Source organism: Neophocaena asiaeorientalis, unplaced genomic scaffold (assembly GCF_003031525.2).
Source record: "Neophocaena asiaeorientalis asiaeorientalis breed wild unplaced genomic scaffold, Neophocaena_asiaeorientalis_V1.1 scaffold65, whole genome shotgun sequence".
Taxonomy (NCBI): Eukaryota; Metazoa; Chordata; class Mammalia; order Artiodactyla; family Phocoenidae; genus Neophocaena; species Neophocaena asiaeorientalis.
The window spans coordinates 1,055,096-1,072,475 of record NW_020173215.1 but is presented as its reverse complement, the minus strand read 5'-3'; the positions used below and the strand labels follow the sequence as shown (position 1 = coordinate 1,072,475).

The following is a 17,380-nucleotide window of genomic DNA, read 5'->3' as shown; positions in this document are numbered from 1 at the left end:
ACAACAAGAGAAGCCACTGCAATGAGAAGCCCGCTGCACTGCAACGAAGAGTAGCCCCCACTCTCCGCAACTAGAGAAAGCCCGCATGCAGCAACGAAGACCCAAGACAGCCAAAAATAAAAATAAAATTTAAATAAAAAATTAAAAAAAAAAAGAATTGTGTGGAATGTCCTGGGACCTGGGCAAAACCTTCTCAGATCTCTGTGTAGGAAATAATTTCTTTTCTTAAGAACCTCTTCTCAGATATGGGAACATATGTATATGTATAACTGATTCACTTTGTTATAAAGCAGAAACTAACACACCATTGTAAAGCAATTATACCCCAATAAAGACGTTAAAAAAAAAAGAACCTCTTCTCAAGGGCTTAATTCTTGTTTCACAAACATTTGTGAACTCTCCCCTAGTTGACCACAGAAATCATTTGTGAACTCTCCCCAGTAGACCACAGAAACCACTTATTCATCTGTAGTATTTCTGTAGGCAGAGTGTGGTATGCACAAAGGAAGGACTGATGAAAGTGAGTCAAGTAAGGTCAGCTCTCATTCAGATCATGGGTCACTATAGGCCAGCAATAGTCAGAGGGTCCCTGAGGCCTTTTCGGGGGGGTCTGTGATTTTGAAGGTATTTTCATAACAATAAGATGCTACTTGCCCTTTTCACTGTGTGGACATTTGTACTAATGGTACAAAAGCAAGGTTGGTTAATACTGCTGGTACTTAAGCGTTGATCAAGGCCACACATTGACAGGAAACAAAGTTTCATGTAAAAATGTTCTTTATGAAGCAGTGAAAATTGTTAATTTTAAGCCTCTACTCGTAGTACATGTCATTTTTTTTTTTTTTTAATTCGGCCATGCCACGTGGCATGTGGGATCCTAGTTCCTCCACCAGGGATCGAACCTGGGCTCCCTGCAGTGGAAGGGTGGAGTCTTAACCACTGGACCACCAAGGAAGTCCAAGTACATATCCTTTTTAATACTCTGTGGGGTGACATGGGAAGTATGCATGAAGCATTTCTACTGAATACGGAAGTACATTAGTTGTTTCAAGAAAAAGCACTTGTATGATTATTTGAATTGCTAGCTGAACTCACTGTTTTTTTCATGGAACTTTTTTTGAAAGCACGACTGACAAATTATGATTATTTAGACTTGGATACTTGGCATACACTTTCTTGTGAATTCAAGAAGGAAAACTATCATTTCAAGGAAAATAATTGACATTTGTTGCCAATGCTTCAAATTCAAGCTTTTAAGCACAAATTCGAATTTTTCAAAAATTTGTATCCGCCATCTGAGGTTGACAACTTTCCAACACTTCAAAACTTTTCTGATGGAATCTGTGATGACATTAACAAATGGACTTTTGGAGATGTTGTATAATGAAGCCACATTGCAACTAACTTTTCAAAAACTACCACTTGTTGAGTTTGGACCACATTTTCTTTATATACTTAACAAAGAAACAAAAAACAACATATACCAATAGATTGTATGCAGAAGTAGATCTGGGACTCCCCTGTTCACTGTTCAGGTGGACAGTGAATAGATTTGCAAACAAAGCCAGTCTTTTTACTTTTCTTTATTTTGGAAATAGTTATTTTTCATTAAAATATTTATATAATGAGTTCATTTTTTTAATATATTTTTTAGAAACTTAGTTCTAATTTCTAATATGGTAAATATCAATAGATAATTCATATAACCAAAAGGTCTTTGGGGTCCTCAATAGTTATAAGAGTTTTGTAAAGGGGTCCTAGGGCCAAAAGTTTGAGAACTCCTATGCTGCTGTAAGCTAACTCTTATGGCGGTGAAACCTAATTCTTTGAGGGATCCTTTCTAGTGGCGGTGAAACAGGTCAGAATCTACCAGGGCTTCAAGTCAAGGCTCTACACAGAAAAGACTTAAGACTTCGGGCTCAGGGCGGTGGCGGAGGCAGAGCCAAGACTGCGTCTCCGGTCTCCCTGGAAACCACCCTTCTCAGGTCTCCTGGAGCTCGCCCTCCGTTCCTCTCCGCCTCTCATTGGAGCGGGTTAAGTCAGTGGGCGGTCTGTCGGGAGGGGGTGGGGCTTCATTTCCTTCCGGGGCCCTCTCGCAGGAACGTACGGACGTCACGCAGGACGCCGCTGCCCTGACGCTCCGCCTTTGCATCCCCCACTGAGCCCTGAGTCGTTGGCGTTGGCCCTCAGTGGGGTAGCAAGCTTTTTCCCTTCGGAGGCCTGGGGTCCCGCAGCCTCTATCCTACCTGGCCTGGCCTGGCGCTGCCCAGCGCGTCCGTGCCTCCGTCATGGATCTGAATTTAAACCGAGCGGATTATTTACAGGTAAACCTGAGGGGTTGGGGCGGTCGCTGCGCGGGGTGAGCTGCGCTCCCTGAGAGGATTCGATCCTTCCACTGGCGTCTGTTGGGGTGTCTCGGCGGCGACGCCGCGGCACAGGAGCGGATCTGGGTGCCACCCTCCAGACACCTTGCTCACGGGCAACTCCGGCTTGTTGGTGACGGTCCACGGGGACTTGGAAAGAGGGAGCACGCACCTCCGCGGTGCTGGCGTCTGCCAGGTCCTGAAGATGCTGTGAATGTCCTGATGCGCTCCCGGATTCCTCCCCGGGACCCTTCTCCTCCTCCCCGGCTGCAGCTTCTAACTCCCTGATCTCCATCTGTACCCAGTCCCTTCTGCCGAGCGCCAGACACTTGTTTCTTACTGTGAGCCGGACCCCACGAGCCAGATCATAATAAAAGCAATGACAGCCGTTTTCGAGCGTCTAGTTTATTCTCAGATCTTAACACACGTACACATATTTAATCCTCATAAAAATTCCTAAAGTAGGTACATGAGGATCAAGGGGCTCAGAGAAGGTGATTTACATGATAGCGGAAAGGATGGAGTTCCTATTTGAAACAAAGCCTCTGACTCCAGAGCTGGTGTTCTTGCTGGTACATCACCCTGCCTCTCAATATTTCAGCCCTAGACTTTCTCTCCTTCTCCATCTCCTTTTTTCAGTAATCCTATTTTGGCTAATGGTACAAATGTTTGTCCTGTCACTTTCCTTGAGAGTCATGCTAGGTACTTCCCACCTTAATATCTTCCATATCCATCTGGTCACCACATTTTGCTGCTTTTATCTCCTAAATATCTCACGAATCTGTCCCATTTGCTCCCTCCATCTCTGTTACCCCTAGTTCAGTCCTCATCTTCTCTTGCTTGGATAATTGAAGTAGCTCCTAGCCTCCAGCTTACCTCCCTCCAAGACATCCTTCATATCATTGCTAGATTGATGTTTCAAAAATACGGATCTAAACAGATTAAACTTTAATACTACCCCCTAGAATACAGAATTAAAGGATAGACCTATACTATATGTAAATTCTTGCATTGTCTGTTGTTTCCACCAGTTTCTCTCTCTTTGGTCCCATTCTCCTCCCCTAACCATGCACCACTAGTGACAGTGCCCTGCTGAGCAAACCATGCTGTTTCCATCTTCTGTAACTTTTGTAAAATAATCTTCATCAGCATGGTGGTATTTTAGCTAAAATCTTTTATGTTGCATTTTCAATAATAATCTATTACCAAAGATTTTAAATTACAAACACACTTTAACAAGTGTATGAAGTTGTAAAAGAAGGCTTATAGAAATATTTTTTTGGTGTGAAGTATCTTGCCAGTAATGCCACGTTATTATTTTTGACTTGACAACTTTATAGCATAAATTTTACTATTTTTGATTGTTTCCTGTATTCTGACTTTTGTAGTATATTTCATTAGAAAATAAGTTCATTGCTGATAATAATTATTTCATTTCACTAATTAATTGCAATAAAAAAACTGAGGCTTACTATGATTAGAATCTGCTGGTCCTTTTAATCTCTGATTTAATAACTTCAAATTAGTGTATCAGAAATCACTCACCAGGCAGCTGATGTGTTTCCTTAGGTGGGAGTGACCTCTCAGAAGACTATGAAGCTACTTCCTGCTTCAAGATATAGAGCCACACAAAAGGTAACGTAGAGATACTGATTTCTCCATATGTCTTCAGCTCTGACAGAGGAGAGGTTTACATTTCCTTCATTATTGATAAGTTTTTTTTTTAATCCCAAGGCTAAAATGGAAATGAATTTCTTTTCATTTGAACAGAGATTAGAATACCAAGGGACATTTATAGACAGTAAGTTTCTTGGACATTATAATTATTATGTACAATTAGTAAATAGTATAAGCAAACTAGTTGAAAACCATATTCCATTTTTCTGGTAATAACTTACCCTGTGTGTACCAGATTGTGTATATGAAAAAAGAAAAAAAAACACAATAGACTGTAGAGAAAATGCTTTTTAAAAACTTTATCATATTTTTAAGAGTAATTAAATATATTGATGTTAATCTTTACATTTAACTAACAATATTGATTATTTTAATAGAAATATTAATCCTGTGATTTCCATAAGACAATTATAATTTCTTGGTAGACTAGTAGGATATTTTAATAGCTGCAAAATAAATATAGTATTCCTATATATTAACATTTTATCAGTATAAATCAACAGATTTTTGACTGTCATTTATTCACTCAATTAGAGCAACACTTCTCAAACTTTTTGGTCTCAGGACTCTTTTACACTTTTTAAAAAGATCATTTTATTTATTTTTATTGAAATATAGTTGGTGTACAATATTATATAAGTTACAGGTGTACAATGTAGTGATTCATAATTTTCAAGGTTATATTCCATTTAGTTATTATAAAATATTGGCTATATTCCCTGTTATACTATATATCCTTTTAGCTTATTTTATACATAGTAGTTTGTATCTCTTAATCCCCTACTCCTGTGTTGCCCCTCCTCCTTCCCTCTCCACTGGTAGTTTGTTTTCTATATCTGTGAGTCTGCTACTTTTTTTTAATATTCACTAGTTTGTTGTATTTTTTAGATTCTGCATACAAATGTTATCATACAGTTTGTCATTCTCTGTCTGACTTATTTCACTTAGCATAATGCCCTCCAAGTCCATCCATGTTGTTGCAAAAGGCAAAATTTCATTCTTTTTTATGGCTGAGTAGTATTCTTTATCCATCAACTGTTGATGGACGCTTAGGTTCCTTCCATATCTTGGCAATTGTAAATAATGCCACTGTGAACATTAGGGTGCATGTACCTTTTCGAATTCATGTTTTTGGGATTTTTTGGATATATACCCAGGAGTGGCATTGCTGGGTCATATGGTAGTTCTATTTTTAGTTTTTTGAGGAACTTCCGTACTGTTCTCCACTGTGGCTGCACCAATTTTCATTCCCACCAACAGTGTATGAAGGTCTCATTTTTCAGCACATCCTTGCCAACATTTGTTATTTGTGTTCTTTTTGATGATAGCCATTCTTACTGGTGTGAGGTGATGTCTCATTGTGGTTTTGATTTGCATTTCCCTGATGATTAGCGGTGTTGAGCATCTTTTCATGTGCCTGTTGGCCGTCTGCATTTCCTCTTTGGAAAAATGTCTGTTTAGGTCTTCTGCCCATTTTTTAATCAGGTTGTTTGTTTTTTTTTATGTTAAGTTGTATGAGCTGCTTACATATTTTGGATATTAACCCCTTATTGGTCTTATTATTTGCAAATCTTTTCTCCCATTCGATAGGTTGTCTTTTTGTTTTTTTGATGGTTTCCTTTGCTTTGCAAAAGCTTTTAAATTTAATTAGATAAATCAGCTATATGTCAATAAAAATAAAAAGTAAAAAGTTTTAAAAATATCAAGTCTGTCACAACCTCATTTTGATAATTTTTTTAATATATAAATTTATTTATTTAGTTTTGGCTATGTTGGGTCTTTGTTGCTGCGTGTGGGCTTTCTCTAGTTGCGGTGAGCAGAGGCTACTCTTCGCAGCGGTGTGCGGGCTTCTCATTGCGGTGGCTTCTCTTGTTGCAGAGCATGGGCTCTAGGCACGCAAGCTTCAGTAGTTGTGGCACTCGGGCTCAGTAGTTGTGGCTTGTGGTCTCTAGAGCTCATGCTCAGTAGTTGTGGCACACGGGCTTAGCTGCTCCGTGGCATGTGGGATCTTCCCGGACCAGGGCTCGAACCCGTGTCCCCTGCATTCGCAGGCTGACTCTTAACCACTGCGCCACCAGGGAAGTGCCTGATAATGTTTTAAAAGTTAATCTTAAAATGTTCTTATGCTCCAGTTAAAGGAAAAAAAAAATTGCCTCCTTGTCATTTCTGTCTCTATTTTCTTGTTCTGTTTACCTTGTAGGAACAGAACAGAAAGCCAGCTATTTCCATAACAACTCTTCATAGCCTTCTCTTTGGCCCTTTCTTACAATTCTTTGGTGGATATTTTTTGTGGGGATGTCTTTACTAGATTTTCTGGTCTCTACTTTTAAAATCATAATTTATATATTGAGAATCTTGTTTTCCCCATATAAGTTAGTAGGGCATAATAACAGTAATTTTAGATTCTCTTCAATCTGTTACAGGTGGTTGTTGGAGATCATGATGGAGTAGTTATGTGCTTTGGCATGAAGAAGGGAGAAGCAGTGGTATGTGTACCTTTTGAATACTCCTACATTAAAATTTTTTCTAAAGCATAATGAAAAATAGGTTGAGGGAAGTAGTCATATGGAGTATGAGATTACAGGCAGCATGAGAGTCATTTGCTAGCCATTTGTAAAACATCTTTGACAGCCTAGGGTGATATATTAGTTTTTTATGCTGTGTAACAAGTTACCTCAAATTTAGGGGCTTAAAACAAAACACATTTATTATCTCACAGGGCAGGAGTCCAAGCTCGAGGCCTCACGTGGCTGCAACACATGTACAGCCAGGCTCTATTTCTTTCTGGAACTCAGGGTCCTGTTCCAAGCCCATGTAGTTGTTGGAAGAATTCAGTTCTTTACTGTTGTTGGACTGAGGTCCCCACTTTATTGCTGTCCGTAAGCCAGGGCCTGCTTTCAGCGTCCTGAGGCCCACCACAATTCCTTGCCATGAGCTCTTCTCTCAGGCCCTCGCACAACATGGTGAACTGCTTCTTCAGGCCAACAGGGAAATCTGTCCAGTCTGCTAAGATGGAGTCTTATATAACAGTGTAACATGGACGTGACAGTCACATCACCTTTGCCACTTAATATAGCCTAACCAAGGAAGTGAGTTTTATGTCATCATATTCCCAGATCATAGTTTACAAGTGATGGGTCTGAGATGTGAACTCTTATATTCATTCTACATTATATGAAATTTGCAAAAAGATGAAGAGGGTAAAAACTATCAGAAACTCAGTGTTTCCATTGTTCATATATCCTTCCAGATATTGTATTCTCTGTGTATAAGTCATTGGCGGTGAAGGGAAGAAACTGATGCCAATAATAATACAGAAGATAACGAGGAATAAACTAAGGATGCAAATGTTTCCAATTAAATAGAGAGATATGAAGTTATATGCTCAGGTTTTCAGTAAATTCTACAGTCCTTAATTTATACTACTAAAATTTATAAAATTGTAAGGGAACCAGGAGAGATTAGTTTTAAAAAGATGATTGAGGTATAAAAACATGTGCACTGGAACCAGCTGAGGAATCTTGGTAAAATGCAGATTCTCATTCAGTAGATCTGGGGTTGAGCCTGAGAGTCTGCATTTCTAATAAGGTAAGTGATGCTAATGCTGCTGCTTAGCGAACCCTACTTTGAGTTGCAAGAGTTTAGATTTTAATAATGTCATTGAAATGCAATGTGAGTGGGAATAAACGTTGCAAAGTTTGAAGATATTTAGCAAAAAACCCAGAAGACCACTGGATACATTTGTATCTAAAGGTGTTCCTATTTAGAACTATAATATGTTGTAAGTTTAAAATCACAGCATTTTTTATGGTAAAAGAAAATACTTGGAATAAATTTGTGTACTTAATTTTTTCCTCAATGATTTTTGCAGACAGTCTTCAAGACTTTACCTGGGCAGAAGATTGCCAGATTGGAACTAGGAGGGGTTCTTAACACGCCCCAGGAGAAAATTTTTATTGCTGCAGGATCTGAAATTAGAGGCTTCACAAAGAGAGGAAAACAGTTTCTCTCTTTTGAAACAAACCTCACTGAAAGCATTAAAGCTATGTATGTTTATTCTCTTTTTTATTTTTACATATCCATTTACAATATTTTGGATAGGTGACAAACATCAGATTAAGTATCACATCTTAGTAGGTTATCTGGGAAATAATTAAAGATACTTTATTAGTCGGAAATTAAATTTGACCTGGAGTCAATATAAAATCAATTGGGTGTTGAAATCTTATCTTTTTAAGACATTTATATTATTTATAGCTTCATTTTTGACTAGTTAGTTCTGTTATGATTCATGATCAAAGTATAAAAGAAGTGAAAGAAAATCTCCAGATAATTAGGTTCCTGTTGCTTTGCTGTCTCTGGTAGTTCTGATTTTGAGGTAGCATCATTTTGTCAAAAGCCTGGCCATCAAAGTTAATGACTACCAAAAAGGTGTAATTTCAGGTGAGTCAGGTAAGACTCTAAGTGAAAAATAGCTTCCTTAATGGCTTCCTGCTATATGAAATTTTGCAATTAAAATTTTAGTTTTTGAATCATGGAGAACTGGAAGAGGCTTTGAAGTTTATCTATCCACTGTCCTTCAAACCTGCTACTTAGGAGAATCCCTTGGAAGCTTTAAACAATAGATTCCTCGTCCTACCTCATACCTGCAGAATCAGAATTATTAGGAGTGGGTTAAAATAACAGTTTTTCATTTGAATTCTATGCAGCCATGTTATATAAGAAGCCAGACCTTGGTTTGGAAACTACTGATCCAGAGTTCTATTAATATATAGCTATCCTGTGTGATTCTGTATAATGCATAGCATGTGTCCTGATGTCTGGGCTGTAAAACTTAGGTTTGGTGAGATTAGATAAGAATTAAACAGTGGCAAGTGGAAGTAATTTCAGTGGCTTAATAAGAATATCATTCATTTCTAGAAATGCTTTTCTAGATAGGCATGGCCAGTGATAATTGTGAAATACTAAAACCAAAGTAGCTAATTATTAGCATACTCCACATTCAGAAAGGAGTTTCCCAGCGAATAGTCTCTTTAGCTAGTTTCTTAAATGTTTTTACTGGAGTGGCAGAGGTAAGATGGAAAGGTTCTTTACTCAGTTTTTGAAAATTTATTATCTGAATCATCACATTGATAAGGTTGCATGGGAAAACAAGATTAGAACTTGAAAATATTCAGTAAGAAAACTGACCACTTATAAAATTGATTACCACTCATTAATCCTTCCCTGCTTATAATGCAGATGGATTTGAAAATGAAATTTCAAATCTTGTAAGAGATTTAGAATTTCATTAAGTTGATAAAAATTATATTGAAAACTTTTAATTTATTTATTTATTTTAAAGAGCAGGTTCTTATTAGTTATCTATTTTATACATATTAGTGTATATATGTCAATCCCAATCTCCCAATTCATCCCACCACCACCAGCCCCCCGCCACTTTTCCCCCTTGGTGTCCATACGTTTGTTCTCTACATCTGTGTCTCTGTTTCTGCCCTGCAAAATTGTGTTTCCTTATTAATTTTCTGTCTGGATGATTTGTCCATTGGTGTAAGTGAGGTGTTAAAGTCCCCCACTATAATTGTGTTACTGTCGATTTTCTCTCTTATAGCTGTTAGCAGTTGCCTTATCTATTGAGGTGCTCCTATGTTGGGTGCATATATATTTATAATTGTTGTATCTTGGATTGATCCCTTGATCATTATGTAGTGTCCTTCCTTGTCTCTTGTAACATTCTTTATTTTAAAGTCTATTTTATCTGATATGAAAATTGCTTCTCCAGCTTTTTTTTGATTTCCATTTGCATGCAATATCTTTTTCCATCCACTCACGTTGTCTGTATGTGTTCCTAGGTCTGAAGTGGGTCTCTTGTAGGCAGCACATATGGATCTTGTTTTTGTATCCATTCCACGAACCTGTGTCTTTTGGTTGGAGCATTTAATCTGCTCACGTTTAAGGTAATTATTGAAATGTATGTTCCTAATACCATTTTCTTAATTGTCATGGGTTTGTTTTTGTAGGTCCTTTTCTTCTCATGTGTTTCCCACTTAGAGAAGTTCTTTTAGCATTTGTTGTAGAGCTGGTTTGGTGGTGCTGAATTCTCTTAGCTTTTGCTTGTCTGTAAAGCTTTTGATTTCTCCATCGAATCTGAATGAGATCCTTGCCGAGTAGAGTAATCTGGGTTGTAGGTTCTTCCCTTTCATCACTTTAAATATATTGTGCCACTCCATTCTGGCCTGTAGAGTTTCTGCTGAGAAATCAGCTGTTAACCTTATGGGAGTTCCCTTGTATGTTATTTGTTGTTTTTCCCTTGTTGCTTTCAATAAGTTTTCTTTGTCTTTAGTTTTTGCTAATTTGATTACTATGTGTCTCAGCATGTTTCTCCTTGGGTTTATCCTGCCTGGGACTCTCTGCGCTTCCTGGACTTGGGTGGCTATTTCCTTTCCCATGTTAGGGAAGTTTTCGACTATAATCTCTTCAAATATTTTCTCTGGTCCTTTCTCTCTCTCCTCTCCTCTGGAACCCCTATAATGCGAATGTTGTTATGTTTAATGTTGTCCCAGTGGTCTCTTAGGCTGTCTTCATTTCTTTTCATTCTTTTTTCTTTATTCTGTTCCACAGCAGTGAATTCCACCATTCTGTCTTCCAGGTTACTTATCTGTTCTTCTGTCTCAGTTATTCTGCTATTGATTCCTTCTAGTGTATTTTTCATTTCATTTATTGTATTGTTCATTTCTGTTTGTTTGTTCTTTAATCCTTCTAGGTTTTTGTTAACCATTTCTTGCATATTCTCGATCTTTGCCTCCATTCTTTTTCCAAGGTCCTGGATCATCTTCACTATCATTATTCTGAATTCTTTTTCTGGAAGGTTGCCTATCTCCACTCCATTTAGTTGTTTTTCTGGGGTTTTTCTTGTTCCTTCATCTGGTACAAAGTCCTCTGCCTTTTCATTTTGTCTGTCTTTCTATGTATGAGGTTTTCCTTCCACAGGGTGCGGAATTGTAGTTCTTCTTGCTTCTGCTGTCTGCCCTATATTAAGAGAACTTCTGAAATTGTATGCAGAGCCACAAAGTGAAGCCATTTGAACAATAATTGAAGAAGAGAAAATCAATGAGGATCATTATAGGATAAGGAATAATTTTAGTATCAAAAATTTTTTGAATAGACCTTAGAGTAGAAGTGGAAAAATAGGTGAAACCGTCAAATAAATACCCTCTTTATGACCACGTGGTGATAGCTATCTAGAAGTGATGATAATATACTAGTATATAATTTTTGTCAAAAATTTTAGCTCCGCAGTAGAAACTTGATTCATTATAAGAATTATACCATAGTTGTGATTATTTATCTAAATTTTGTTAAATATAATTTGAAATGAAGTTATTATTTCTTTTTTCAAGTTAAAATTCTAGTGAACTCTTTTTTCCCACTGTTTGTTATTTAGTTTCAAGTAGATTCAGTTCGAATAGCCTTATTCTATTCAGTGTGGTAGTAAGAAAGCTAACTGTAGAGTTAAAAACTGAGTTGTAATCCAGTCTACTGTCTACTAGTTCCGTGCCTTTATGCAAGTTACTTAACATTTTATTATTCTCCTTAAATAGGGATATTAATGGTCCCAAGTTTATAAAGTTATGAGGATTGAGCTAATACATGTGTCACTTAGGACAGTGCTTGGCCCATAGTACACATTCAAAAAAGTTCCTTTTTGATATAGTAATTGTCTTCAGATATAGGCAATGAATATTACCATTATCTTGTCTTTGTTTTCAGTTCTTCTGAGCTCAATTTTTGAGAAGCCTGAGGCCTGTAGAACCTCAGTTTCAGCTTTCAATATCAATGCTTTACCAAAAGGCTAGAAATTAAGTGGGGGAAACGAAAACAAACAAAAAGTGTCCTCTGAGTCTGTGATAAAATGATAGTAAACTGTATATAAATAAACTTATTTTCATCTCTGAAAATAATACAGGAGCTTCCTGAATCTTATATTGATATCTTAAATTACTTTTAATATTCTCAGGCACATATCTGGCTCAGACCTTTTTCTCAGTGCAAGTTATATCTATAACCATTATTGTGACTGCAAAGACCAACATTATTACCTTTCTGGAGATAAAATCAATGACGTCATCTGCCTTCCAGTGGAAAGAGTACTTCGTGATGTACCGGTGTTGGCCTGCCAGGACAGAGTACTCAGAGTTTTACAGGTTGCTGTTATTTGCATTTTTATAGTTTTTCATAATTTAGGTAAAAAAATATTGCTGAACAGTGTATACTTGAGATAAATTACTTTAGTGACTACTACTTTAAATATCTTAAAATTATATCTTGAAAAAATTTTTTAATATTTTAATTAACTAAGTTTTATTTTTTTTTACTTGAGGCGAATGTGTAGAAATCTTTGACAGGTTTTTAGAGAGGCATATATGGAAGAAAGGACATTTTTCCCCCCACACATAATATATGAGTTAGTACAATAAGAATCTAATGCCTTTGCTATAGGGAACCCTTCCTAGCTTTTCTTTTTTTTTTTTTATGGTACATGGGCCTCTCACCTCTCACTGTTGTGGCCTCTCCTGTTGCAGAGCACAGGCTCTGGACGCACAGGCTCCAGATGCACAGGCTCAGCGGCCATGGCTCACGGGCCTAGCCACTCCGCGGCATGTGGGATCTTCCCGGACCGGGGCATGAACCCGTGTTCCCTGCATTGGCAGGTGGACTCTCAACCACTACACCGCCAGGGAGGTCCCCTTTTTAAAAAAAATTTCTTCCATCACCCTCCCCTCTCCCAAAAAATCAAATTAAAGGAGGAAGTTGGATTGGGGAGAGGGTGTTAGGCTTTAACAGGAGAGAGTTGAGATCAGAGTTGTATCATTTGAGTTTACCCAGCATTTATGACAGTATGTTGAACAGAATAAGCACTCAGTAAATATTTGAAAAAGCATTTACTATCTTTATATTTCTATTAAAAACCATGATTGGCTAAAACAACTACTTAAGGCCATTGTTATTAGTAGTACTAATTACAACTGTCTTCTTGAAAGTGACTTTTTTTTTTTGCCGCACCACACGGCTTGCGGGATCTTAGTTCCCAGACCAGGGATTGAACCCAGACCCTTGGCAGTGAAAGCGCTGAGTCCTAACCACTGGACTAGCAGGGAATTCCGAAAGTGACTTTCAATAAAATAGACATACCCTCTGTCTCTTTCTCTCTCTCTCTCTCTCTGTCTCTGTCTCTGTCTCTGTCTCTGTCTCTCTCTCTCTCTCTCTCTCACACACACACACACACACACACACACACACACACACACACACACACCCCAGGACCCATAAAACAAAGTTTAGATGTAAATAACATATAACAAGTGGATTAATTGGATCAAAATTTAGGATGATAGTGCAATTGAACAAATAGTCTACCTGTTTATTCTGTGCCACCAAAGGCTATCTCACTCTTTGGAATTTTATAGTTAGATGGCCTGTCTCAGCACCAGCCCTTTTATAGAACAAATCCAGTGGTTCTATGAAGTTCTCTTTTTTTTTTTCTCTATGGGAAATTAAAGTAATGTTCAAGGTTCACTCTAGGGGGGTGAACGATTAATTTCTCCCCTAGCCTATGCTCAAATATGAGTTGTTTGAATAAGGCTTTTAACGAGTTGGCTCACACCCATTTAGAACTTGATCTGGCTGAATTCTAGGATTCTGCTTTGTTTAACAAGAGATCCATATGCTAATTGTAAAAAAAAAAATCACTAAGTATTTGTGGAAAGTAAAAAGTTGAAGTCTTTCCTCTGCCCTGCACACTTTTCCCCTACTCCCCCTCTGCCTTTGTAGGCAATCCGTTACCCCAAAGGTAGCCTTTTTAAAACAGTTTTGTGTGTATTCTTTTGTGTTTATATAGTTACATGTAGATATCTGTGAATTTTTAATGTTTTTCTAAATAAAATATAAAGCATATGGCTCTTACATATTCTATATATATTTAAAAATTTAAACAATAATGATATACCAGATTTACTGTAATTTTGCCAATGTTTTTTCATTGAGTGATTTATCATAATTTTTCTATGTGAATTTAATTCTTCTACCTCATTCTTTAACAGCTTCACAAATACTATTCACAAATACTATGCAAATACTATGCATTATAAGTGACAAAATTGAAAAAAAGACAAATAAAAGGATTTAGCTGTTTTCTTATCTAAATAGCAGGTCATTCTGCCTCTTATTAGAGTGGTTTTCAGAAATACCCAAAGGCAAGGCCAGAGTTTCTGAGTCTGTTTGAATGTGCTCTAAGTTAAAGCCCTTGAGTTAGAGAGGACAGAAGAAACAACTTGTTCCTGGAAAGTTTTGATAGGGAAATTTACCTATCAAAATTTTTCAAGTGTCAAGTTTTCAGGCAAACAAAGTACCTAAAGTGAAAAGTATTCAAAGTGGAGAATATTTGAAATATTTATTTCCTCACTCTTTATATTTTATATATGTATATTTTTATTATAAAATGAGTCGACGTGCAGAATTGCTAACAAATAGAAGTTAATATTCACAATCTAGTTTTTTTCAGTAGTTTTATTCCAGGGTTCTTTATATGAATATTGATATTATTTATGAATACCTATATTATTTTAAATTTGTCTTCTGTTTTAGTTTTAAAATACTTGTTCTCCTTCAGGGATCTGATGTGATGTATGAAATTGAAGTTCCTGGCCCACCTACTGTTTTAGCCCTACACAATGGAAATGGCGGTAATCAGGGCTTTATTTTTGACAATCAAATAAGGGAGTGAGTTATGTTATTTAAGTTGAGATATTTCAGGTTTTTTAATCATTTAACTATATATTAAGTGAAAATGGGAAATTGTAGGAAGAACATGAACTGGAATAGAGACAGTTGTCTTCTAACTTGCCAGTTGCTAACAGTAATGTGTTATTGAACTTTAATTTTTTAGTTTCCTCATCTTAAAATTAGTTGATGAGGAAAGGTCTTATCTCTTATGGTTATAAATTCTGTGAATGTATAACCATCCTTCTAAATTAAGTAAATTAATTAAAATCTGTCTTTTTAAAATATTTTAAATGAAATTTTTACATGAAAGACATTTGAAAGACATTTTACGTGAAGTACATTTGAAAATATTTCAGTTTTAAAGAAATAGTGTGAGTTGTGGGGTAAATATAATATGTTGACTTTAAATATAACTAGGTGACTCTGGAGAAGACCTTTTGTTTGGAACGTCAGATGGAAAACTTGGGCTTATTCAGATCACTACATCCAAACCAATACATAAGTGGGAAATTCGAAATGAGAAAAAGAGGGGAGGTATTATTTATTTATTTATTTATGGCTGCGTTGGGTCTTCATTGCTGCGCGTGGGCTTTCTCTAGTTGTGGCGAGCGGGAGCTATTCTTTGTTGTGGTGTGTGGGCTTCTCATTGTGGTGGCTTCTCTTGTTGCGGAGCACAGTCTCTAGGTGCGCGGGCTTCAGTAGTTGTGGCATGTGGGCTCAGTAGTAGTGGCTCATGGGCTCTAGAGTGCAGGCTCAGTAGTTGTGGCACATTAGCTTAGTTGCTCCACAGCGTGTGGCATCTTCCTGGACCAGGGCTCAAACCCATATCCCCTGCATTGGCAGGCGGATTCTTAACCACTGCACTACCAGGGAAGTCGGGAGGTATGTTTGTGATGTAATTCAGATTCTGAATTTCAGTGATTATTAAATAAAATATACTGGGAATTTCCTGGTGATTCAATGGTTAGGACTCCGTGCTTTCACTTCCAAGGGTGTGGGTTCGATAGATAGATAGATAAATAGGTCAACCTACATTATATAGTTCATTCTGTTTTATTTATTCATAATGTATAGCAGACTTAGCAATTTACAGAGCTGCCTCAGGTTTATTTACTGTTTGTTTATTAAGCAGGCCTATCATACTTTTGCCATAATTTTTAAAGTAAGATATGCTAATAATAAATTGGGATGGATAAGCTTTTATGGACTAATGTTTATCTATAACATTAATCTATGCTCAAATCCATTTTTTGTTTTTTGCTGTAGGGAATTAATTGGAATTTGGGAGTACTTGGTATGAGGCAAAGAAGTGCAGTTGGGTCAGGGAATATTCCTTTTTTCTAAGGAATTTACACCTTTCTAAGGGGAATTTATATCTGACTTGGTAGGTTTGGATGGCTGTTTATAAGTACAGCATGAGATCTGATTGACAAGAAAACGTGTTAACAATGTATAAGATTTAGGAGAAAAGAATGTCCAGGAAGAGGAAAAAGTAAAGGCAGAGGACTTGAGGCAGAGGTAAACTCGATTCATTTGAGGAGAAGGAAGACCAGTGTAGCTAAATACGTTCGTATGGCATGAGATGAAGTCACAGAGGTAGGGTAAGGCCAAGTCACATAGGTCCTCGTGAGCCTTGGTAAAGGGGTTTGAATTTTAATCTAACTGTAGTGGGGTGTCATTGGAAAATTGTAAGTGGGGGTATGATGTGATCTAATTTACCAAACTAAAACAAAAACACTCTGTGGAGAGTGGGTTTGTAGGGAAGCAGGTCAAAATTAGAGGCATGGAGTTCAATTGGGAAGTTATTGTTACAGTTGTTTCGTTTTGGTTTTTTAAAAATTTTATTTATTTATATTTGCCTGTGTTGAGTCTTTGTTGCTGCACGCAGGCTTTCTCTAGTTGTGGCGAGCGGAGGCTACTCTTTGTTGTGGTGCGCGAGCTTCTCGTTGTTGCTTCTCTTGTTGTGTGGAGCATTGGCTTTAGGCATGAGGGCTTCAGTAGTTGTGGCACGTGGGCTCAGTAGTTGTGGCTTGCGGGCTCTAGAGCGCAGGCTCAGTAGTTGTGGCTCCTGGGCTTAGTTGCTCCGCGGCACGTGGGATCTTCCTGGCCCAGGGCTCAAACCTGTGTCCCCTGCATCAGCAGGCGGATTCTTAACCACCATGCCACCAGGGAAGCCCTATAGTTGTTTTAATTTACCCTAGTTTTTTTTTCCTACTCTGATTTGATATATATATTTTTTCATTCATACTTGGTATATTTTTTACTATAATATCAATTTTATTGATAACTTATCACTTACCTTTTTTAAAGGTATTTTGTGTATTGACAGCTTTGACATTGTGGGTGATGGGGTTAAAGATTTACTTGTTGGAAGAGATGATGGAATGGTGGAAATGTATAGTTTTGATAATGCAAATGAGCCTGTTCTACGATTTGATCAGGTAAGTTCACTTTTAAAAAGACTATATATGCTTATTATTCATCAAACAATTATAGAGATGACTGACTTTGTGTTTTATTAGATGAAATATATTATATATATTATATATATATATTAC

At 37.2% G+C, this 17,380-nt stretch overlaps 1 protein-coding gene across 1 annotated transcript in view; it reads left to right on the top strand.

The window, feature by feature from the left end:
• The first annotated feature begins 2,159 nt into the window (after positions 1 to 2,159).
• The window catches only part of BBS7 (Bardet-Biedl syndrome 7), a 38,811-nt gene continuing 23,590 nt past the window's right edge, over positions 2,160 to 17,380 (top strand). The window contains exons 1-8 of the mRNA XM_024745214.1: positions 2,160 to 2,324; positions 3,933 to 3,998; positions 6,464 to 6,526; positions 7,912 to 8,087; positions 12,058 to 12,244; positions 14,710 to 14,782; positions 15,240 to 15,356; positions 17,133 to 17,263. Of these exons, the coding sequence (XP_024600982.1) occupies positions 2,289 to 2,324; positions 3,933 to 3,998; positions 6,464 to 6,526; positions 7,912 to 8,087; positions 12,058 to 12,244; positions 14,710 to 14,782; positions 15,240 to 15,356; positions 17,133 to 17,263 (849 nt within the window). The 5' untranslated portion in view covers positions 2,160 to 2,288. The remainder of the gene's footprint in view (positions 2,325 to 3,932; positions 3,999 to 6,463; positions 6,527 to 7,911; positions 8,088 to 12,057; positions 12,245 to 14,709; positions 14,783 to 15,239; positions 15,357 to 17,132; positions 17,264 to 17,380) is intronic.